This window comes from Budorcas taxicolor, chromosome X (genome assembly GCF_023091745.1).
Source record: "Budorcas taxicolor isolate Tak-1 chromosome X, Takin1.1, whole genome shotgun sequence".
In the NCBI taxonomy this organism is placed as follows: Eukaryota; Metazoa; Chordata; class Mammalia; order Artiodactyla; family Bovidae; genus Budorcas; species Budorcas taxicolor.
In genome coordinates this window covers 82,106,661-82,132,522 of record NC_068935.1, presented here as the reverse complement: position 1 = coordinate 82,132,522, position 25,862 = coordinate 82,106,661, and the positions used below count along the sequence as shown (strand labels likewise).

At 38.1% G+C, this 25,862-nt stretch overlaps 1 protein-coding gene across 1 annotated transcript in view; it reads right to left on the bottom strand.

Annotated features, from left to right (window-relative positions):
* OPHN1 (oligophrenin 1) overlaps positions 1-25,862 on the bottom strand; it is a 597,166-nt gene that overhangs the window by 128,262 nt on the left and 443,042 nt on the right. The window contains exons 15-17 of the mRNA XM_052663238.1: positions 24,691-24,775; positions 19,371-19,429; positions 18,130-18,235 (exon numbers count right to left, since the gene is read on the bottom strand). Coding sequence (XP_052519198.1) covers positions 18,130-18,235; positions 19,371-19,429; positions 24,691-24,775 — 250 coding nt within the window. The remainder of the gene's footprint in view (positions 1-18,129; positions 18,236-19,370; positions 19,430-24,690; positions 24,776-25,862) is intronic.

Sequence of the window (25,862 nt, the reverse complement as noted above, 5' to 3'; positions counted from 1 at the left end):
TGTGTGGCAAAATCAATACAATATTGTAAAGTAAAAAAAAAATAATAATAATAAATAAACTTAAATAAATAAAAAAGGAAAAGAAAAAGAAAAAAAATACACAGAAGCAATGTACATAAAATATCTTCAGGACCCAGAAATCACCATGGTGTGGTCACTCACCTAGAGCCAAATATCTTGGAATGTGAAGTCAAGTGGGCCTTAGGAAGCATCACTACAAACAAACCTAGTGGAGGTGATGGAACTCCAGTTAAGCTATTTCAAATCCTGAAAGATGATGCTGTGAAAGTGCTGCACTCAATATGCCAGCAAATTTGGAAAACTCAGCAGTGGCCACAGGACTGGAAAAGGTCAGTTTTCATTCCAATCCCAAAGAAAGGCAATGCCAAAGAATGCTCAAACTACTGCACAATTGCACTGATCTCACACGCGGGTAAAGTGATGCTTAAAATTCTCCAAGCCAGGCTTCAACAATATGTGAACCAATAACTTCCAGCTGTTCAAGCTGGTTTTAGAAAAAGCAGTGGAACCAGAGATGAAATTGCCAACATCCGCTGGATCATCGAAAAAACAAGAGAGTTCCAGAAGAACATCTATTTCTGCTTTATTGGCTATGCTAAAGCCTTTGACTGTGTGGATCACAATAAACTGTGGAAATTTCTGAAAGAGATGGGAATACCAGACCACCTGACGTGCCTCCTGAGAAATATGTTTGCAGGTCAGGAAGCAACATTTAGAACTTGACATGGAGTAACAGACTGGTTCCAAATAGGAAAAGGAGTACATCAAGGCTGTATATTGTCACCCTGCTTATCTAACTTACATGCAGAGTACATCATGAGAAACGTTGGGCTGGAGGAAGCACAAGCTGGAATCAAGATTGCTGCAAGAAATATCAATAACCTCGGATATGCAGAGGACACCACCCTTATGGTAGAAAGTGAAAAGGAACTAAAAAGCCTGTGATGAAAGTGAAAGAGGAGAGTGAAAAAGTTGGCTTACAGCTCAACATTCAGAAAACAAAGATGATGGCATCCGGTCCCATCACTTCATTGGAAATAGATGGGGAAACAGTGGAAACAGTGTCAGACTTTATTTTTCTGGGCTCCAAAATCACTACAGATGGTGATTGCAGCCATGAAATTAAAAGACACTTACTCTTTGGAAGGAAAATTATGACCAACCTAGATAGCATATTGAAAAGCAGAGACATTACTTTGCCAACAAAAGTTCGTCTAGTCCAGGCCATCAGTGGTCATGTATGGATGTGAGAGTTGGACTGTGAAGAAAGCTGAGTGCCGAAGAATTGATGCTTTTGAACTGTGGTGTTGGAGAAGACTCTTGAGAGTCCCTTGGACTGCAAGGAGATCCAACCAGTCCATTCTGAAGGAGATCAGCCCTGGGTGTTCTTTGGAAGTAATGATTCTAAAGCTGAAACTCCAATACTTTGGCCACGTGATGTGAAGAGTTGACTCACTGGAAAAGACTCTGATGCTGGGAGGGATTGGGGGCAGAAGCAGAAGGGGACGACAGAGGATGAGATGGCTGGATGGCATCACCGACTCGATGGACATGAGTTTGAGTGAACTCCAGGAGTTGGTGATGGACAAGGAGGCCTGGCGTGCTGCAATTCATGGGGTTGCAAAAAGTCAGACAGAACTGAGCCACTGAACTGAACTGAACTGAACTGATGCTTGGAATGATTGAGGGTGGGAGGAGAAGGGGACAACAGAGGATAAGATGGCTGGATGGCATCATCGACTCAATAGACATGGGTTTGGGTGGACTCCGGGAGTTGGTGATGGACAGGGAGGCCTGGTGTGCTGAAGTTCATAGGGTCACAAAGAGTCGGACACAACTGAGTGACTGTACTGAACTGAACTGAGGGTTTCCTTGGTGGCTTAGTGGTAAACAATTTTCCTGGCAATGGAGGAATCTCCGGTTTGATCCCTGGGTCAGGAAGATCCCCTGGAGAAAGAAATGGAAACCCACCCCAGTATTCTTGCCTGGAGAATTCCATGGACAGAGAAACATGGATAGTTATAATCCATGGGTTCACAAAAATGTCGGACACCACTTAGTGACTCAACAAAAAAAGTGGTCCAGTGGAGACAGGAATGGGGCAGGAAGGAATGACATTGCCCAAGGACACTGCAGACTGGCTAGAACTAAGTATGTCGAAGATGGTGGGAAGTCGGCCTCCACTAGAACTTGAGCCTTAGTATCAGTTCAGTTCAATTCAGTCACTCAGTAGTGTCCGACTCTTTCCAACCCCGTGAATCGCAGCACACCAGGCCTCCCTGTCCACCACCAGCTCCTGGAGTTTACCCAAATTCATGAACTTTAGTATATGCTCATTGTCATACATGTGTGCTCAGTCACTCAGTCACGTCTGATTCTTTGTGAGCCTATGGACTGTAGTCCACCAGGCTCCTCTGTCCACGGGATTTTTCAGGCAAGAAAACTGATATGGGTTACCATTTCCTCCTCCAGGGATCGAACCTGACCCTGGGATTGAACCCATATCTACTTGTCTGGCAGGCATATTCTTTACCACTGAGCTACCTGGGAAGCCCCATTGTAATACACTAGCAAGCTAAATGACACACTACAGGCACCATGACAGTCCTGAGGCTGACCATGAAAGTTCAAAAAGTGGGCAGAGCCCAACTCCCTGATATCCCCACCTCTTCCCCCAAATAGCTGGAAAAATCCTCCCACTCATTAGCCTATAAATTACCCAGTCCTATAAAAACTGTCAACCCTGTGCTTTCTCTCTCTTGCCTCTTGCCTTCTAAGATGGCCCACACTCTGTCTATGGGTCTATGGAGTGTGTATCTCCCTGAATAAACTTTCTTTTTCTTTATTATGGCTCACCCTTGAATTCTTTCCTGTGCAAAGCCAAGAATCTGCACTTGTTGGCCATCTCAGGGACTTTCCTGAGGCGTGGGACATGACCATCCACTCACAACTCACTCTCTTGAAACACAGCAGTAAAGAATCTGCCAATGCAGAGGACATATGGGCATGGTTCATTTCTTGGTCCAGGAAGATTTCACCTGCTTCATAACTACAGAAAGCCATTCACTCTGGAGCTTGTGTTCTGTGACGAGAAGCCACCACAATGAGAAGTCTATGTACTATGACTAGAGAGAAGCCCCCGTTTGCTGCAACTAGCGAAAGATTGCGTGTAGCAAAAAAGACCCAGGACAGCCAAAAATAAATAAATAATTTCATTCAAAAGAAGGAACTTATAGATTAGGAACATGACAAAAAAATCATGGAGACTCTATCCTATTAAACCTTGGCCTCTATGTTCTTTATTAGCCCTCCAAGTGATTCTGATGGGCTTCCCTGGTGTCTCAGATGGTAAAGAATCTGCCTGCAATTCAGGAGACCAGGGTTTAATCCCTGGCTTGGGAAGATCCTCTGGAGAAGGCAATGGCTGGACGGAGAAGGCAATGGCTGGATGGAGAAGGCAATGGTTGGATGGAGAAGCCTGGCAGGCCTGAGTCCATGGGGTTGCAAAGAGTTGGACTAAGTGACAAATACACACACAAGTGATTTTGATACACACAAAAGTTTGAGAACCACTGCTATAGATAAGGAATCACCAAACTGTAGCCCTTCAGCCAAATCCAATGTTTTTGTAGGTAAAGTTTCACTGGAGAATTGTTTTGTGTATTCATCCACATATTTTAATGGCTGTTTTATATTACAATGGTAGAACTAAGTAGCTTGGAGGAAGTCCATATACCTCACAAAACCTTCAGTATGCATTGTCTAATCCTTTCCAGAAAACGTTTTGCTGATTTCTGCTAGAGATTAAGAGAATTAAAAAAAATATTAGAAAAGATTTCTATGTGTGGATACTATTTGGATCCTGATTCAAAGAAAAACATATAACAAATTTGAGACTACTGGAAAATTGATCACAGAATATTTAATAATATTAAGTAATTGTTAACAATTTTTTTAAGATATGATAAATTATATTGCATTGATAAGTACAAAGAACTTTAATTTTAAATATACATACTGAAATATTTATAGATAAAGTAATATAATGTTTTAGACTTCCTTCAAAATAAAATAGAGGAGGGGAAAATAATAAATAATAGGGATATAAATGAAACAAGATTTGCTACATGTTGATAATTGTTGAATCTGGGTAGTAGGCATACGAGAGAGAGTTCCTTTTACTATTCCTTCTGTTTTTTATGTTTGAATATTAAATACTCAACAACAACATATCAGTATTAAATATTGCATATACCTAAAGTCTTGAATAATATAGTTTTTAAATGAATGAGATTGAGTCAGTGTCTGTCACTAAGTGAGCAGTCCCTGAAACCAAGCAGGGCCCTGTGGGGCTCCCAGGCATGGAGGCCTTTTTTGTCACCCATTACTTATAGACAGATTCCAGCCTTCATGACTTTCCTTGCATCCAAAGGGCAGATTTGAACAATTGCTAATCAAGTGAGGATCAGCCAAGTAACTACCTGAGACAAGATTAAAGAGACCAGAGAAGCTCATCAAGATTAGAAGTTTACAGTCTGTAGGAACTTGCTGCTGCTGCTAAGTCGCTTCAGTTGCGTCTGATTCTGTGCAACCCCCTAGATGGCAGCCCACCAGGCTCCACCATCCCTGGGATTCTCCAGGCAAGAACACTGGAGTGGGTTGCCATTTTGGAATAGAACTTTATTCTACTGTTGTGTGAAAACTGTATAAATCTTAATTATATTGAATTGGTTCATGGTGCTTTTCAGGTCTTCTATATCCTTCTACTCCTCTGTATATTTATTCTATTAATTTTAGGAGTTTGATATTGAAACTCTAACTAAAAATCTTAATTTATCTACTGAAAAAATAATTGTAATATATAGTGGAACTATATGTAACTTTGTTCTGTATTTTCTAAGTCTTCTGTAAATGTGTTATCATAATTTCATAATTCAAAAAGAAAGAGAAAACAAAACAAAAAGATTAGAAGACCAACCACCTGAGATGAGATTAAAGGAGCACAAGCCCTGCTCACACCCTAATCTTGTCAGAGACCTTATCCTTGAACCATTGTTATAAAACCCTTTATCAAATCCTCTGGGGTTGTGACAGGCAGTTTTTTTTTTTTTTTGAAGCAGGAACCTGCTGTGTCCCCCTTTGCCTGGCAAAATAATAAAGCCATTCTTTTCTACTTCACCCAAAAACTCTGTCACCAAGATTAGATTCAAAACAGTATACAGAGAAGCTGAGCTTTTGCTAACATTACCATCCATGTGTAGACAGCTTTGGTTTCTTCCACTGGTGTTATACTGGTGTTATGTTATCCATAATTTACTTTAAATACTTACACATAGCCAGTGAAATGTCCTGAATTTCACCAATGTCATTAATTGCAATGACATCATTATTGTATTGTGTACTACTAAGAAAGAAAAAAATTTCACTATCAACTCATTATGCTTTTGAAGACATTTTAAATAGAAAATAAATTCAACAATGAATACAATTTAGCTAAAATGACTACAACATGAGCAGCAATGACCATGTTCATGCATGTAGAAGTTATGACAATTACATAAAAACTGCCACCTGATAACAGTGATTTTAAGAAGCCATTGTTTCTAAGAGGGAGCCAGAATTCATGTTACAATCTGAAAAAGATAAGGGCTCCTAATAATGGAAGGGATTTGATATATGTATTTGTTAGTTTTTTTGCACACTCTAGGACAGGTGCATAACAGAAGCAGAAGAGATGAAGAGGTGGCAAGAATACACAGAACTATACAAAAAAGGTCTTAATGACACAGATAACCATGATGGTGGGATCACTCACCTAGAGCCAGACATCCTTGAGTATGAAATCAAGTGGGCCTTAGGAAGCATTACTATGAACAAAGCTAGTGGAAGTGACAGAATTCCAGTGGAGCTATTTCAAATCCTAAAAGATGAAGCTGTTGAAGTGCTGCACTCAATATGCCAACAAATTTGGAAAACTCAGCAGTGGCCACAGGACTGGAAAAGGTCAGTTTTAATTCAAATCAAAAGAAGGGAAATGCCACAAGATGTTCTAACTACCATACAATTGTGCTTATTTCACATACTAGCAGGTTATTGGTTTCAACAGTATGTGAACTGAGAAATTTTAGATATGTGAGCTGGATTTAGAAAAGGCAAAGGAACCAGAGATCATATTGCCAACATCCACTAGATCATAGAAAAAACAAAGGAATTCCAGAAAAACGTCTACTTCTGCTTCGTTGACTATTCTAAATCCTTTAATTGTGCGGATCACAACAAACTGTGGAAAACTCTTAAAGAGATGGGAATACAAGACTACCTTACCTGCCTCCTGAGAAACCTGTATGTGAGTCAAGAAGCAACTGTTAGAACCAGAGAGGAAACAAAGGACTGGTTCAAATTTGGGAAAGGAATATGTCAAGGCTGTATATTGACACCTTGCTTATCTAACTTCTATGCAGAATACATCATGCAAAATACTGGGCTGGATGAAACACAAGCTGGAATTAAGATTGCCAGGAGAAATATCAACAACATCAGATATGCAGATGATACCACTCTGTGGCAGAAAATGAAGAGGAACTGAATAGCCTCTTGATTAGGATAAAAGAGGAGAATGAAAAAGTTGGCTTAAAACTCAACATTCAAAAACTAAGATCATGGTATCTGGTCCCATCACTTCATGGCAAATAGAAGGGGAAAAATGGAAATAGTGACAGACTTTATTTTCGTGGGCTCCAAAATCAACTGTGGATGATGACTACAGCCAAGAAATTAAAAGACACTTGCTCCTTGTAAGTAAAACTATGACAAACTTAGACAGCATTTTAAAAAGCAGAGATATCACTTTACCCACAAAGGTCCATATAGTCAAACTATGATTTTTCCAGTAGTCATGTACAGAGGTGACAGTTGGATCATAAAGAAGGCTGAGTGCTGAAGAACTGATGTTTTCAAACTGTGGTCCTGGAGAGAAGACTCTTATGAGTCCCTTGGACTGCAAGGTGATCAAACCAGTCAACTGCAAAGGAAATCAACCCTGAAATTTCATTGGAAGAACTGATGCTGAAGCTGAAGCTCCAATACTTTGGCGACCAGATGGGAAGAGGTGGTGCATTGGAAAAGACCCTATGCTCAGGAAGATTGGGGGCAGGAGGAGAAGGGGGCAACAGAGGATGAGATGGCTGGATGGCATCACTGACTCGATGGACGTGAGTCTGAGTGAGCTCCAGGAGTTGGTGATGGACAGGGAGGCCTGGCCTGCTGCGATTCATGGGGTCACAAAGAGTCGGACACGACTGAGTGACTGAACTGAACTGAAACATTCTTGGCAAAAATATTTGTTTATGTTGTATACGTCTTACCATATCCCATCAGGTCAGTTTGTATTATTATTAGTGATGCTAAATTTGATCAATTAATTAAGGCAGTGTTTGCCAGATAACTTCATTGTAAAGATAAAGTTTTTCATTTGTAATTAGTAAGTAATCTGTGGATAATACTTTGAAACTTTATGCATATCTTGTTCCTGAAAAATCTTTTACCCAATGGTATTGATCTATGCCTGAAACAGGGCACTGAGGTTGCAAACTAGTAGTTTTTCTTTTAAAGTATAGTTGATTTACAATATTAGTTTCAGGAGTACAATACAGTGATTCAATATCTTTATAGATTATACTCCATTCAAAGTTATAAAATATTAGCTATATTTCCTGCGCTGTAGAATATATCCTTGTAGCTTAATTTTATACACACTACTTTGTATAGCATTTCCCAGGTGGTGCTACTGGTAAAGAACCTGCCTGCCAGTGCAGGAGACATGAGAGGCAGGTTCGATCCCTGGGTCAGGAAGATCCCCTGGAGGAGGGCATGACAACCCACTCCAGTATTTTGTCTGGAAAATTCCCATGGGCAGAGGACCCTGGGGGACTACAGTCCATAGGGTCACACCAAGATTGCCAGGACTGAAGTGACTTAGTAAGCATACACTTTGTACTTTAGTCCCCTACCACTATCTTACCCTTCCCCCTTTCCCTCTACCCACTGGTAACCACTAGTTTGTTTTCTATATCTGTGAGTCTGTTGTGGCTTTGCTATGTACATCCATTTAACTTTTTTTAGATTCCACATATAAATGATAACAAGGAGTATCTGTCTTTCTCTATCTGACTTATTTCACTTAGCATAATACCCTCCAAGTCGATCCATGTTGTTGCAGATGACAAAATTTCATTCCTCTTGTGGCTTAGTTGTATTTCATTGTACATATATATACCATGGCTGCTTTATCAATTCATCTGTTGATGGATACTTAGGTTGCTTCCACATCTTGGCATTTGTAATTGACATGGTTATGAACACTGGAGAAGACTCTTAAGAGTTTCTTGGACAGCAAGGTGATCAAAGTAGTCAATCCTAAAGAAATCAACCCTGAATATTCATTGGAAGGACTGATGCTGAAGCTGAAGCTCCAATACTTTGGCGACCAGATGGGAAGAGGTGGTGCATTGGAAAAGACCCTATGCTCAGAAAGATTGAGGGCAAGAGGAGAAGGGGGTGACAGAGGATGAGATGGTTGGATGGCATCACTGATTCAATGGACATGAGTTTGAGCAGACTCCAGGAGATGGTGAAGGACAGGGAAGGCTGGCATGCTGCAGTTTATGAGGTCACAAAGAGTCAGACATGACTTAGCAACTGAACAACAACAACCCCATGTTCACTGCAGCACTATTTACAATAACTAGGACATGGAAGCAACCTAGATGTTCATCGACTGAGGAATGGATAAAGAAGCTGTGGTACATATATGCAATGTCATGTTACTCAGCTATAAAAAGGAATGAATTTGAGTCGGTGCTAATGAGGTGGATGAACCTAAAACTTATAATAGAGTGAAGTAAGGCAGAAAGAGAAAAACAAATATTGTATATTAACACATATATATGGAATCTAGAAAGATTATACTGACGAACCTATTTGCAGCACAGCAATGGAGATGCAGACATAGAGAACAAACTTATGGACACACTTTCTACATGGTAGAAAGGACAGGGTGGGATGAATGGAGAGAGTAGCATGGAAACATATACACTGCCATATGTAAAATAGACAGCCACTGGGAATTTGCTGTATGACTCAGGGAACTCAAACCAGGGCTCTATAACCACCTAGAGAGATAGGATGGGGCGGGAGGAAGTCTTAAGAGGGAGGGGACATATGTATACCTATGGTTGATCCATGTTGATGTATGGCAGAAACCAACACAATATTGTAGTTATCCTTCAATCCAAAAAATAAAGAAAGAAAGAAAAAAAAGCATCCCTTAGATCCAGGATGTTTCCACTTATCCTTATGATACACTGTTGAACTTGGAGAAAGTTACAAATCATGCAGGAACTGGAGCATCCCTATGGAATTCCTTTTTATTAATTCTCCTCAAAAATAAGTAGTGACATTAAGCATACATTCATATCCAAAGTCTTATTTATTTTTTCCATAAAAGCTGGATTTTGATTTTTAAATTCTGCCAAATGCTCTGATGAAAAGTGTAGCAGGTTAAACTGTGTCACATTTTACTGATTGAAAACATATTATAAAATTAATACTTTTCTGAGCTATCAATTAAAATTTATTTTCCTCTTACTCACCCTTACACCCTTGCTTTTGCAATGAGTATCTTTTACTTAAAATACTGCACAACACTTTGTGCTTATGTGCTTACCTTTCCCAACATAAAAAAGTTGCTGTTGTCTATGTTTCCCCCCCACCCAAACTTTAAACTTTTTGTTTTGTATTGGGTATATTTCCATATAAATTGTGAAATTATTTGTTCTAGTTCTCTGAAACATACCATTAGTAGCTTGATAGGGATTGCATTGAATCTATAGATTGCTTAGGGTAGTATACTCATTTTCACTATACTGATTCTTCAAATACATGAACATGGTATATTTCTCCATCCATTTCTGTCCTCTTGGAATTCTTTCATCAGTGTTTTATAGTTTTCTATATATAGGTCTTTTTTTCTTTAGGTCGATTTATTCCTAAGTATTTTATTATTTTCACTGCAATGGTGAATGGAATTGTTTCCTTAATTTCTCTTTCTGTTTTCTCATTGTTAGTGTATAGGAATGCAAGGGATCTCTGTGTGTTAATTTTATATCTTGCAACTTTACTATATTCACTGATTAGCTCAAGTAATTTTCTGGTGGAGTCTTTAGGGTTTTCTATGTAGAGGATCATGTCATCCACAAACAGTGAGAGTTTTACTTCTTCTTTTCCAAGTTGGATTGTTTTATTTCTTCTTCTGCTCTGATTGCTATGGCTAAAACTTCCAAAGCTATGTTGAATAGTAGTGATGAGAGTGGGCACCCTTGTCTTGTTCCTGACTTTAGGGGAAATGCTTTCAATTTTTCATCATTGAGGATAATGTTTGCTGTGGGTTTATCATATATGGATTTTATTATGTTGAAGTATGTTCCTTCCATACTTGCTTTCCGGAGGGTTTTTGTCATAAATGGATGTTGAATTTTGTCAAAGGCTTTCTCTGCATCTATTGAGAAAATCATATGACTTTTATCTTTCAATTTGTTAATGTGGTGTATCATATTGATTGATTTGCAGATATTAAAGAATCCTTGCATCCCGGGGATAAAGCCCACTTGGTCATGGTGTATGATCTTTTTAATATGTTGTTGGGTTCTGTTTGCTAGAATTTTGTTAAGGATGTTTCATTTATGTTCACCAGTGATACTGGCCTGTAATTTTCTTTTTTTGTGTGGCATGTTTGTCTGGTTTTGGTATTAGGGTGATGGTGGCCTCATGGAATGAGTTTGGAAGTTTACCTCTTCTGCAATTTTCTGGAAGAGTTTGAGTAGGAGAGGTATTAGCTCTTCTCTAAATTTTTGGTAGAATTCAGCTGTGAAGCCATCTGGTCCTGGGCTTTTGTTTGCTGGAAGATTTCTCATTACAGTTTCGATTTCTGTGTTTGTGATGGGTTAAGATTTTCTATTTCTTCCTGGTTCAGTTTTGGAAAGTTATACTTTTCTAAGAATTTGTCCATTTCTTCCAAGTTGTCCATTTTATTGGCATATGGTTGCTGATAGTAGTCTCATGATATGTATTTCTGTGTTGTCTGTTGTGATTTCTCCATGTTCATTTCTAATTTTGTTGATTTTATTTTTCTCCCTTTGTTTCTTGGTGAGTCTGGCTAACGGTTTATCAATTTTATTTAACTTCTCAAAGAACCAGCTTTTGGCTTTGTTGATTTTTGCTATGGTCTCTTTTGTTTCTTTTGCATCTATTTCTGCCCTAATTTTTAAGATTTCTTTCCTTCTACTAACCCTATATAGCTGATTAACAATCTTGTGGCAGTATCAGGTGAACATCAAAAGGACTCAGCCATACATATACTTGTATTCATTCTTCCCCACACCCCACTCCCTTGTCATCCAGGCTGGCACATAACATTGAGCAGAGTTCCATTTGCTATCAATAGGTCTTTGTTGGTTATCCAGTTTAAATATAGCAGTGTGTATATGATGTTCCAAAGTTCCTAACTCTCCCTTCCCCCCAGGCAACCATAAGTTCATTTTCTAAGTCTGTTAGTCTCTTTCTGTTTTGTAAGTTAAGTTCATTTGCATCATTTCTTTTTAGATTCCACATATAAGAGATGCCATATATTTCTCCTTCTCTAACTTACTCAGTGTGACACTCTCTAGGTTCATTCATGTTACTGCAAATGACATTCCTTCATTCTTTTGATGGCTGAGTAATATTCTATTGTATATATGTACCACTTCTTCTTTATCCATTCCTTTGTTGATGGACATTTACATTGTTTCCATATCTTGGCTATTGTAAACAGTGCTAAGATGAACATTGGGGTGAATGTATCATGTTTTTATTTTTCCCAGATATATGCCCAGGAGTGGGATTGCAGGGTCATATGATAGCTCTATTTTTAGTTCTTTAAGGAAACTCCATACTATTCTCCATAGAGACTGTACCAATTTACATTCCTACTAAGAGTGTAGGAGGGTTCCCTTCTCTCAAAACTCTCTTCAGCATTTGTTTTTTGTGGATTTTTTGATGACAGTCATTCTGATTGCAGTAAGGTGATATCTCTTTATAATATTGATTTGTATTTCTCTGATAGTGAATATCTTTTCATGTGCCTATTGGCCATCTGTATGCCCTCTTTGGAGAAATGTCTATTTAGGTCTTCTGCTCATTTTTTGAGTGGGTTGTTTGTTCTGATGCAATTAAGCCTCATAAGCTGTTTGCAAGTTTTGGAGACTAATTTCTTATTGGTCACATAATTTGCAAATATTTTCTCCCAATACGTGGGTTGTCTTTTCATTTTGTTTATTGTTTCTTTTGCTGTGCAAAAGCTTTTAAGTAGGTTCCATTTAGTTTTAATTTTATTTCCATTATTCTAGGAGATGTATAAAAAAAGATGTTGCTGTGATTTATGTCAGAGTGTGTTCTGCCAATGCTTTCCTTTAGGAGTTTTAGAGTGTCCAGTCACACATTTAGGTCTTTAAATCCATTTGAGCTTATTTATGTGTATGAAGTAAAGGAATGATCTAAAATATTCTTTCACACGTGGTTATCCAGTTTTCCTAGCACCACTTGTTGAAAAGCTTCTTTCCAACATTAGGTAGTCTTGTCTCCTTTGTCATAGATTTATTTACCATAGGTGCATGGGCTTGTCTTTTTTTTTTTTAATTTTTCTTGGAGTATAGTTGCTTTACAATGCTGTGTTAGTTTCTGCTATGATGCAAAATGTACCAGACATACATATAAATATGTCTACTTTTTTGGAGATATTCTTCACATTTAGATTACCATGGAGCACTGAGTAGAGTTCCCTTTGCAATATAGTAGGTTCTCATTAGCTATCTATTTTACACATAGTAGTAATCCCAATCTCCCAATCCCCACTAATGATAGTCATTCTGACATGTTCATGAGGTGATATCTGAATGCGATTTTATTTGCTTTCTTTGATTATTATTAGTGTTGAGCATCTTTTCATGCATCTGGTGATCATCGTATATCATCTCTGGAAAAATGTTATTCCTTTTTCTGTTTTTTAATCAGGTTGTTCACTTTTTTGATATTTAGTTGCATGAGTTGATTATATATTTTAGATATTAACCTCTTATTAGTCATATCATTTACTAATATTTTCTACAATTCAACAGAATGTCTTTTCATGTCATTGATGGTTTCCTTTGCTGTTAGAAAGGTTTTATGTTTAATTAGGTCCCAGTTTTCTTTTGCTTTTGTTTACTTTGCCTTAGGAAACAGATATAAAAAAATTGCTAAAATTTATGTCAAAGAATGGCTTATCTACGTTTCCCTCTAAGACTCATAGTATCAGGTCTTATATTTAGGTCTTTAATTCATTTTGAGCTTATTTTTATGTAGAGTGTTGTTGCTGCTCAGTCCTTCAGTCATGACCAACTTTGTGCAAACTCACGGACTGCAGCATGCCAGGCCTCCTTGTCCATCAAAAACTCCTGGAGTTTGTTCAAACTCATGTCCATTGAGTTGGTGATGCCATTCAACTGTCTCATCCTCTGTCACCCCCTTCTCCTCCTGCTTTCAATCTTTCCCAGCATCAGTGTCTTTTCCAATGAGTCAGCTCTTCCCATCAGGTTTTGGAGCTTCAATTTCAACATTGATCCTTCCAATGAATATTCAGGGTTGATTTCTTTCGGATTGACTGCTTTGATCACCTTGCAGTCCAAGGGACTCTCAAGAGTCTTCTCCAACATCACAGTACAAAAGCATCAATTCTTTGGTGTTTGGCCGTCTTTATGGTCCAATTCTCACATCTGTACATGGCTACTGGAAATACCATAGGTTTGACTAGATGGACCTTTGTTGGCAAAGTAACGTCTCTGCTTTGTAATATACTGTCTAGGTTTGTCATAGCTTTTCTTCCAAGGAGCAAGTGTCTTTTAATTTCTTGGCTGCAGTCACCATCTGCAGCGACTTTGGAGCCCAAGAAAATGAAGTCTGTCACTGTTTCCATTTTTTCCCCATCTATTTGTCGTGAAGTGATGGGACTGAATGCCATAATCTTGGTTTTTTGAGTGTTGAGTTTTAAGCCAGCTTTTCACTCTCCTCTTTCACCTTCATCCAGATGCGCATTAGTTCCTCTTCACTTTCTGCAATTAAAGTGGTGTCATCTGCATATCTGAGGTTATTGATATTTCTCCTGGCAATCTTGATTCCAGCTTGTGATTCATCCAGCCCTGCATTTCACATGATGCAATGTGGAAGATGCAGGAGACTCAGGTTTGATGCCTAGGTGGGGAAGATCCCCTGGATGAGGCCCCAACAACCTACTCCAGTATTCTTACCTGGAGAATCTCATGGAGAGAGGAGCCTGACAGGCAACAGTCCATAGGGTCACAAAGATTTGGACAAGACTAAAGCTACTGAGCACACACTCACACACTCTGCATATAACCTGAAATAAGCAGGGTGACAATGTACAGCATTTTCATTCTTTCCCAATTTCGAACCAGTTCATTGTTCCATGTCTGATTCTAACTGTTGCTTCTTGATCAAATACAAGTTTATCAGGAGGCAGGTAAGGTGATATAGTTTTCCCAACTCTTTCAGAATTTTCCACAATTTGTTGTGATCCACACAGTCAAATGCTTTCATGTAGTCAATGAAGCAAAAGTAGATGCTTTTCTGGAATTCCCTTGCTTTCTTTATGATCTGACAGATGTTAGCAATTTGATCTCTGGTTCTTCTGCTTTTTCTAAATCCAGCATTTACATAGGGAAGTTCTTGGTTTATGTACTGTTGAGGCCTAGCTTGAAGGATTTTGAGCATTACCTTCCTAGCATGTGAAATTAGTACAATTGTGCAGTAGCTTGAACATTTTTTTGGATTGCCCTTCTTTGGGATTGGAGTGAAAACTTAACTTTTTCAGTCCTGTGGCCACTGCTAAGTATTCCAAATTTGTTGGCATATTGAGAACAGCACTTCAACAGCATCAACTTTTAGGACTTGAAGTAGCTTAGATTGTCCATCACCTCCACTAGCTTTGCTTGTAGTAATGCTTCCTAAGGCCCACTTGAACTTACACTCCAGGATGTCGGGCTCTAGGTGAGTGATCACACCATCATGATTATCTGGGTCATTAAGACTTCTTTCGTATAGTTCTGTGTATTCTTCACACCTCTTCTTAATCCCTCCTGCTTCTGTTAAGTCCATAATGCTTCTGTCGTTTACTGTGCCCATCTCTGCATGAAATGTTCCCTTGGCATCTAATCTTCTCAAAGAGATCTCTAGTAATTCCCATTCTGCTGATTTCCTCCAGTTCTTTGCATTTTTTACTTAAGAAGGCTTTCTTATCTTTCCTTGCTAGTCCTTGGAACTCTGCATTCAGATAGGTATATCTTTTCTTTTCTCCTTTGCCTTTAGTTTCTCTTCTTTTCTCAGCTATTTGTGAGGCCTCATCAGACAACTGTTTTGCTTTGTTGCATTTCTTTTTCTTGGGGATTGTTTTGGTCACCATCTCCTGTACAATGTTACAAACCATCATCCAGAGTTCTTCAGGCACTCTGTCTATCAGATCTAATCCCTTGAATCTATTTCTCACATCCACTATATAATCATAAGGGACTTTATTTATCTCATACCTGCATGGCTTAGTGGTTTTCCCTACTTTCTTCAATATTAGTCTGAATTTTTCAATAAGGAGTTCATGAATGTGAGCCACAGCTAGCTCCAGGTCTTGTTTTTGCTGACTGTATAGAGCTTCTCCATCTTTAGCTGCAAAGATTATAATCAATCTGATTTCAGTAATGACCATCTGATGATGTCCATGTGTAGTTGTCTCTTACGTTGTTGGAAGAGAGTGTTTGCTATAACTAGTCCATTCTCTTGGCAAAACTTGTATGAATAATAGTACTAATAATCCTATTGGGTGATGCTTATAACTTTTTCACAGCTTTTCTTATTTTCAGAATATATTTTATTAGCATGAATTAGCAGCTGTGTTGACAAGTTTGATGAAATAACTGTTTTCTCTCTACTAGTATGCTATGAATTTGATATTTAGAATAATTTGCCTTTTTTGCATTTCATTTCAGAGTTTGTAATACTTTCCTTTTGATTTAACTTTACTATTTGGATACATAAAATATTAATATGGCACAAAAGTCAAAAGGAGGCAGACTCAGGGGAGTCTAGCATCCATGCCTACCCCTTCCACCCTATTCATCACCTATCCCCTAGTGTTTGAGATATTCTCCAACAATAAGTGACTACCTGTATAAATAATTGTGTATTCAAACAATATGGCATTATACAGGAATGAAAAACAATGAGGAAATATGAATGTTGTTTTTGAAGTGATTTCCAGATGCATTTTTATGAGTGTACTGATAGCTTAATTTTGTTACATAGACTTAGAATACATCACAATTTTTCTAAGCTTGTTGTCTCATTTATTTACTTTTTAACACAGTAGGAGGGGCCTTAAGAGTGACCTGTCAATGATCATCAAGAAAGCAAGTAGCAGAACTGATGCTGGAACCCAGGTTTGCTCACTCCTGGCTACAGTACTTTTCTCTGTTTCACATTGTTTCCTTAGAGCAGCCATTTTTTTTCTTTTTTAACTTTATTTTACTTTATAATACTGTATTGGTTTTGCCATACATCAACATGAATCCACCACGGGTGTACATGAGTTCCCAATCCTGAACCCCCCTCCCACCTCTCTCTCCATACCATCTCTGGGTCATCCCAGTGCACCAGCCCCAAGCATCCTGTATCCTGCATCGAACCTAGACTGGCAATTTGTTTCTTACATGATATTATACATGTTTCAATGCTATTCTCCCAAATCATCCCACCCTCTCCCTCTCCCACAGAGTCCAAAAGACTGTTCTATACATCAGTGTCTCTTTTGCTGTCTCACATACAGGGCTATCATACCATCTTTCTAAATTCCATATATATGTGTTAGTATACTGTATTGCTGTTTTTCTTTCTGGCCTACTTCACTCTGTATAATCAGCTCCAGTTTCATCCACCTCATTAGAACTGATTCAAATGTATTCTTTTTAATGGCTGAATAATACTCCATTGTGTATATGTACCAGAGCTTTCTTATCTATCCATCTGCTGATGGACATCTAGGTTGCTTCCATGTCCTGGCTATTATAAACAGTGCTGTGATGAACATTGATGAGTCAAGTAAATTTATCTGTATTCACAACATTGAACCCTCTGGTCAGGAAGCACCACAGTGGGGCACACATGCCCCTTATACCCACCCAACTTAGAGCCTATCACCAGATCTATTCTGAAATGCTGCTCTCTTCCTACCTGCCATACCCAAGCAAAGAAGATGACTATAATCATGACTCCCACGCCTTGAGAACTTCCTATTTCCCAGGCACTTTACCTGTGTTCATTCAAATCCACACAACAGTCTTAAGGGGCAAACAATACTACTCTTATTTTAAAGATGACCAAACAGAGGTTCGGAGAAGGCAATGGCACCCCACTCCAGTACTCTTGCATGGAAAATCCCATGGACAGAGGAGCCTGGAAGGCTGCAGTCCATGGGGTCGCTGAAGGTCAGACACGACTGAGCGACTTCACTTTCACTTTTCACTTTCATGCATTGGGAAAGAAATGGCAACCCACTCCAGTATTCTTGCCTGGAGAATCCCAGGGACAGGGAAGCCTGGTGGGCTGCCATTTATGGGGTGGCACAGAGTCAGACACGACTGAAGTGACTTATTAGCAGCAGCAGCAGCAGCAAACAGAGGTTAAGAGAGCTTTTCCTAAGATTATAAAGCTAAAGGGTAGAGCTGGTATTTGAAACCAGATTTATCTTACAGCAAAGCAACTGAGAAAACCCCTCAAATAAGATGCACAATGACCTGGATAAGATACATACAAGGGTAAAGGCAAAATCTTGTTTCTCACCGAGCACTCAGATTGCCTAGGATGAAGTAATTGGGGGTCGGGACTTAATGAGCTTAAAGAAAGTTTATCTGCAGTGCTATCATGTGGGTCATTCTAACAGGAACTCTTCCTGAAAACCTAGAAGTTACTTACTTGACCAAGTGTCTTATAAGAAGTTCCAACATCTCTCGGTTCTTTTCTGGTAGCTTATATACCAGGGAGTGAATAGCTCCCAATCGATAATCCAGGTTGTCAGACTCTGAGAGAGAACAGAGAGAGAGTTTTGCCTTCTGGGCAACTGGATTAAGCAAATTCTCATGCACAGACACACATACACACACCCATGCATGTGCACATGCAGAGATAATCAGAGACACATAGAAAGTCTGAGAGATGAAAAGAGAGATATATAGACACAGGGACAAAATGACAGAAAGAGACCAAGAAACAAAGACACTGAAGGGGGAAGAGAGAGACTGACTAAAAGATAAAAACATAGACTTAAAACAAATTAGTCTAGAAAGGAGAATAATATACAAGAGAGAAGAGAAAACAGAAGAGAGAAGAGAAGACTGTATCAGAACAAGTCAGAATTCTAGATACAGCAGGTTGCTCTTTCCGCATGTAAACTTCCAGCTGGAAATGCTTGCCCAGCAAATTTCCTTGTGGAACTGGGAGGTGTGCTGCTGCCTCTAGGTTCCTATGAAAATTACTGAGAGAGCTCAGAGTAAAAATCAAGGCTCTCTTGCCTCAACAAAGATTCATTATGAGGACAAATCCCCTGAATCTTTTTCCTCAATACCATACAAGGCACAATGCAAAAGAGTCACATGGAGGTAGGGAGGGATACTCATACAGTGGCCTCAGCCAAAACTTCTAATGCTTCTTCAGCTGCCAACTTTTTGAGTGATTCTATATACCTTATTTCCTATGTACTCCTCCAGTCTCACCATTGGTCTCATAATCTAAACATTGTGATGCCAGCACTAAAAAATTAAGAGTAATAATTCACAACACAATTGAAAAGCATTTGAAAGGGCAAAGTGTTGAAAAAAAGCTGAAACAATAACTGTAATGGAACCATTTTGCTGTTTCCTGACAATGTGAGCCAATATGCTTGTTCTGATATAAGGCACAATCAATCAAGTCCTCAGAACTTTTGCATCCCTCAAGTTAGCCAGTTTTCTCCAATTTACTCAACTAACACTGATTTATGAAAACTAATACAGCACGTGAGTTAGCAAGTAAGAATATCCTCATGTGACAGTGGACAAAACCTGTAAGTATGTTTGTTTTTTCATTTACTTTCCCTCAAGCAGTCTTCTAGGCTTATTGTTGTAAATATTAGTTAGAAGCCAGGAAAACACAATCAACTAAGTAACATAAATACTTACTGGCAGCAGAGACCAGCTCTTTGTGAAGTCTATAGGTCATGACAGGTTCAGAAAGATTCCTGAAATTAATGAAGACTGTAAGTTCCTTTGGGGAGGGAGTAGTGAGGCCTTAGAATCTCAGTTCTATGAGAAGCAAAGCTGAAGTTTCTGAGCTCACAGATTGATATGACTATATGTATTTTTTGTTCAACTGAAAATTTATTAGAGGAATCCTCATTTCTCGTAATTCAACAGAAGAAAGTATGAGCCAAGACCTTGAGCAGGGTCTCCAACTAGTTCCCCAAAGTGAAAAGAGGCACAGACCAGCCCTGCAAAATTCCAAAGTGGACCCACTATGATTGATACTATGAAGTCCTTACAGTTTGTTAGTTCCTCAGTTTCCAAGTTCTTTTACATCTGTCCTGCCATTTGATCCCTTCAAAAATCCTGTGAAGAAGTAATTCAAATCCCTGTTTAATGGAGAAGGAAATAGAGGCTAAGATAGGTTTCTTTATTTAGACAAAAAAAATACTGGTTGAGTGACTTCCCTAGTGACCCAGTGGTTAAAACTCTGTAATTCCACTTCAAGGGGCACGAGTTTGACCCCTGGTCAAGGAACTAAGATCCCACAGGCTGTGTGGTGTGGTATATATATATATATAGAGAGAGACTCAACACCTACTTGTGACTGGCATTGTGCCAGGTATTGGGAATCCAGATGAATTAGACGTAGTCTAAACCTTCAAGCAGCTAACAGTCTAGTTGGGGAGAGTATCATACACAAAATTTGTAATGTAAGGTAACAAGTATAATGATAAAAGTGGGTAGTATGTGGCCCAGAAGAAGGAAGCAATCCACTAATAATAGTAATAATAGCAAACTCGTCACTGTTCTAAGTGTTTAATATTTATTTACTCATTCAATTCTCATGACAACCCTGTAAGTTAGATACTAATATTATCTCCATTTTTTAGATAAGGAAAGGGTACTTCAGAAAAGTTAAATAGTTCATCCTAAGCCACATAGTTAGTAAGTGGTAGAAGTAAGCAGTTTGTCTCAAGTCCATGTTCTTTATCATTATGTTATACTGCTTGCCACTGCTCTTATTGTAGTAATATAGGCAAGAGATAATAAAAGCCTAAATGAAAATAGTGCCATTAGGGGTAGAAAGAAAAGGTGAGGAGAGTTATTTGAAAGACATTAAAGACAGCTCCTTCAACAGTTATAAGGGAGAGATTAATGTTGATGAGGGACAGAGTAATCTGGTTTGGGTACACAAAACCAGAGTAATCTGGTTTGGGACTGAACATATTAGAAAGTGATTCAGAGGGAAGTAGAGATGCTATGTCTGAGGGGTTTCTGGGATAGCCAAAGGCAGATATTTATTAGGAAGATGGATGAAGTGCTTTTCCAGATCTGAGAAGCAGGGCTTATTAGAACGATAAGAACGAATACCGTGGCTCAAGAAGAGATGGCAAACTGGCAGCCAACAGTTACATGAGGTCTTTCAACATTTCTTTCCAGTCCAGAATAGTGTGTAAAAAAGAAATGGAATTGAATCAGTCATCATAATATGAAGAAAATTGAGTATTTCACATATAAGATCAATATTATCTGTCTCTATTGAAAAATGGAAAGATCTGTCTATATTGGGGTCCTATGGTTGTTTGTGGGAGTAAAGAATATTGCTGTTTATATATAAACAAAGGGATTGCCATGCAAGTAAGGGTTTTATAGGCAACAAGTTTAATATGAAAGTAGTCCTTCAGTCATTTTCATGTCCTTATTCCTGTAAATATTTGTATTTTCCATTCCTCCCGTATAGCAAAATGAGAAGAAAGCCCTGGGAAATACCAGGTAGAAAGCCCATAAAAGGGACTTTTAAAGTGATTAAAGAGGTGAGAGAAAATCCAAAAGTAATGGATTAACAGAATCCAAAAGAACAAAAAGTTTCAAGGAGGGCTTGTTAACAGCTTCAAATGCTACAAAGAGATCAAATAAGGTAAAGGTTGACAATCATCCATTGTGTTTAGCATTGAGAATCACTGGTGACCTTGGCAAGAGCAGCTTCATAGAGGAGAGGGCGTGAGTCAGATTGCAGTGGGTTAAAAAGTAAACTCGGAGATTAAAAGTAAAGGTGGGGGTGTGTATTACTTCATACACTGAAGCTAGATTGGGAAGGGGTGAAATATCTCACTAGGCAATTTCATCTAAGCTCCTGCCTCCTAGTGTCATCTGCACTGTTAATGATCCCCAATTTCTTAACTCAAGCCCAGAATTCTGAGTTACATTCCTATATATTTCCTATATATCAGAGTGCTTACTTAAAATTCTTGCCCTAGTTTCTACAAAGACACCTAGATTTGACATATTTAAAACCTAATTTGTCATCTCCCTCAAATGAGGTAACTTTTTTTAAATGTTTCCCAAATCAGTAAATGTATGACCGTCATTTGGTTGCATGGGCTGGAAATGTGGAAGTCATTCTTTTATCTCCCTCTCCTCCATCTTCATATCTAAGTTTATTCCTTAATTCTCTTGACTATGCTTATTTCTGTCTATTCCTAATGCTACTCCCTAGTCCCACAGAAGCATCATCTCTTTCCGGTACCACAGCAGTAGCTTGCTAATTGGTTTCCACCTCTACTTATTTCACCTCTCTCTAATCTCATCTCTCTGTATTTTTTCAAAATGCAAATCTCATCATATAACCTCCTGCTTAAAATCTTTCAGTATATTCCCATTCCTTTAAATATATATTCATACTCCAATTCTAAACATATCCTAAAAGACCTTGAATGATCTGGCCCTACATATCTCTCCCTCCCTCTACACTCAATACTCCACATATACTGGTACATGTAGTTCCTTAAAAGGGTCCTCCTTGTGCTTCAAGGTCTTTGCATATGACGTTATTTCTGTCTGGAACTGCCTCCCCCTGCCAGTTGACTCCAAGTTATAATTCAAACCTCAGTTCAAAATGAAAACCAGAATAAATCAGGCTTTCTTATTATATGACTGCATAGCACTTTGCAGTTTTCATTTCAGAGCACTTATTACAGTTCATTATATTTGTATAATTGTTTTTTGTCTGTCCATTCCACTGGACTATAACTTTAAAAAAATGTTTTATTTATTTGTTTTTGGCTGTGCTGAGCTTTTCTGTAGTTGCAGTGTAGGGGCTACTCTTTACTGTCATATCCCTCAAATGCAGTTGCAGCAACAGGCTTAATTGTGCTGTGGCATATCGGTGACCCTTGCATTGGCAGGCAGATCCTTAACCACTGGACCACCAGGAAAGTCCCAACTATAACCTTTTAAAGGTCATATCTACTCACGACTGTGTACCAACTGCCAGATACTATGCTAGGCACTGAGTAGGTACTCACGAAATGTTTACTAAATGGTTTAGTGAATGGTGGAATAAATGAATAAATGAAACAAAACACAAGGTTAGAGAGATGTGCAATGTTGGATCATATTTGTTCATGGGGTTCTCAAGACAAGAGTGCTGAAGTGGTTTGCCATTCCCTTCTCCAGTGGACCACATTTTGCCAGAACTCTCCACTATGACCCATCTGTCTTGGCTGGCCTTACATGGCATGGCTCATAATTTCACTGAGTTACACAAAGTTGTGATCCATGTGATCATTTTGGTTAGTTTTCTGTGGTTGGGGTCTTCCTATTTGTATGTTCAGAGGAAAGAATCCATTAAATGAGAAAGGTTAAAGATGCAGAAGAGAGAAGGGATGGTTTTTAGAGTAATTTTCTAGAAATATTGGAGACAAGGCATGAATTAGGTGTCTAAAACACAAATGAAGCAAGTTCATTTTGAAGATACCAACACAAGTTCATTTTGAAGATACCAACACAGTTTTTTAAAAAAGAAATCGAAAAGGTGTTAACTGGCTAGTACATATTAAAGGCTCATAAGACTCTCAACAATAAATATCTCTTATTGGAGGTGCTGGCCATTCAAAGTTTCAGGTTCATATTTCAAATGGGCTTCACTGCTTATTATACAATGAGCTGGGAAAGATAAAATGCGGGAGGGAATTACCCTACATAAATCTATTTAAAAAGTAACTCCTTTTAAAGAGGCTAGAGACATAGAGTCATTTATTTGCACTATTATCATCATCATAAGTCTCCTGAAAGTGTGCATAGCAGATTGCTCTGTCTTTACTAAATTACCCAAGCAATTCCAAGAAAGTCACAGCCCCTGGGATGTGGAGAATAGTGAAATAAGATGCTCTAATACCAGTGGCTTTACAAGTTAGAGATACTTAGGTTCAAATAATATGAGTTGTGATCATGAATATTACTTAACGACGGAGAAAGTATGTTGTAATTCTTCATCTGTAAAATAAGTATGGTAACACCTACCTCATAAGATTACAATGATATTGTCAACATAAGCAACTAGAACATTGCCTAGCACAGAATAAACCCTCCTAGAACAGTGATTTTTCTTCTTTGGCAAATGCAAGAGAAATACTCCTGGAAAGAGCATTCATATTTACTTAAAGTTCTAAGATGATGCAATAGCAGAAGGTCATTTAATAATAATATCTGGGACCCAATCTATTTGGATTAATGATATTTCTCATATTATAAATAGCTATTTTAACGACTAAAGAGTACAATAATTTGAAAAGACATTTTAGCACATAAAGTATGGTGCATACTATGGGACATAGAAAATGGTAAGAAATGAATGAGTTTAAAAAGTATATATGTCACAAATAATTTTATACAATATAAAGTTATACCAATAAACTGTCATTGTGTATCCCCAAATTTTGCTCATGAGTTAATTTTTTCCTACTGCCATCACTTCATTTAGTTCTAACTTTTGTTTTTCTTTTTCAGTTCTAACTTTTTTATATTTATTTTTTTGGGGGTTTTATTCACATTATTAAAAAATACATACAAATACACAAATTATATTTGTGTAAATGCAATTTAATGTTTCAAAATTATTATTATTCAACAATACAGGTTAACAACCTTGAGTTTTCACAACTCCTGAGTTTGCTGGTGAACCCACTGTGATATCACTCTGTGCACAAAGGCAAACCTTCAAATTGTTTTTAAAGCAAATTTTCTTCAGAAATCCACATTTCAATAATAATTCTATTATTTTGATGTTTCCCTTGCTTAAATTCCCAATTTAAAAAAGGCTCCTAATGCACATTTTTCTTTAACAAAAATTCTTTTCATTCTTTTTTCTTTAGCAATTCTATCTAACCTCCCAAAATTGGGACTACATTAACCCATCTCCATCCATCCAAATTCCATCAATTCTGAAAAGTAATGCTCCAAATCATATCAGACATACCTGAGGTAGAATTTCAAGGAGCTGGTGATTGTCTTAATGTCCCAGTCACTATTATGAAAATCAATATCTCCTGGGCATTTAGGATCTATTCAAGAGGAAAAAAAAAATGAAAAAAGTTATTTTTCAACAAGATACTAGATTTTGCCCCTTTAAAAGAAAAATAAAGTACATTAATTAAAAGATAGTTACTCTAACCAGTTTTCACAAAATGAAAACTTTACAACAAACATGTCTTTGAGGTATCAAAAAATTCCCTTGCATTCCAGTTAAGCATGCAAGGAGCTTGAAAGTCAACTCTTTCATTCACACAAGAAGACAAAAAATGGAACAACCTGAAAATCAACTCCTCTTAGCTCCATCAGAGAACTGAGGTCATAGGGCAAGCTGAAAAAACAGACAAGCAGACACAGAGAATCAAAACACATAGGGCAGAAGCCCAAGAGCAGATAAGTCCTTGGGAACCAGTGCAGGGCTATGAAAACCTAATCAATAATTGGCAAATTGCTAGAAGCTCAGTGTGAACAGGCTTGAGAGTTAAAAATTTTAAGCAGGCCCAGTCCTAGGGGACTCCTAAGCTTTTGGGAGTTTTACCTACAGGAGCCTTATCAGATTCTCACAGTGAAGATCTGAGAAAAATTCCATCATGTTACTGTCATTCTGAAAAGTGGATAAGAAAATTAGCCATTTAAAAATATGCACAGACCATTTCATTTTTCTTAATGAGACCTACCCTCAAGAGAAACTATTTTACCAGAGCTTGACTGACCTTGGAAAGGGGAAATTCACAACTTGAGAACTGGAATGCCTCCCTGTCTCTTCTAAGGGGGAAAACTGAAACAAAACTGAACAACATTTGTGAAGATCATAAGCGAGAAGCACAGGTTCAGTAAAATACTGAGCATTCACCCCAAGGAAACCAGAATTGAAAGAGACACATACACCTTGATGTTCACTGAAGCACTATTTACAATACGAAGGACATGGAAGCAACCTAGATGTCCATCAGCAGATAAATGGATAAGTAAGTTGTGGTACAGATAGACAAAGGACCATTACTCGACTATAAAAAGGAATGCATTTGAATAAGTTCTAATGAGGTGTTTATGAACCTGGAGCCTATCATACAGAGTGAAGTAAGTCAGAAAGAGAAACACCAATACAGTATATTAATG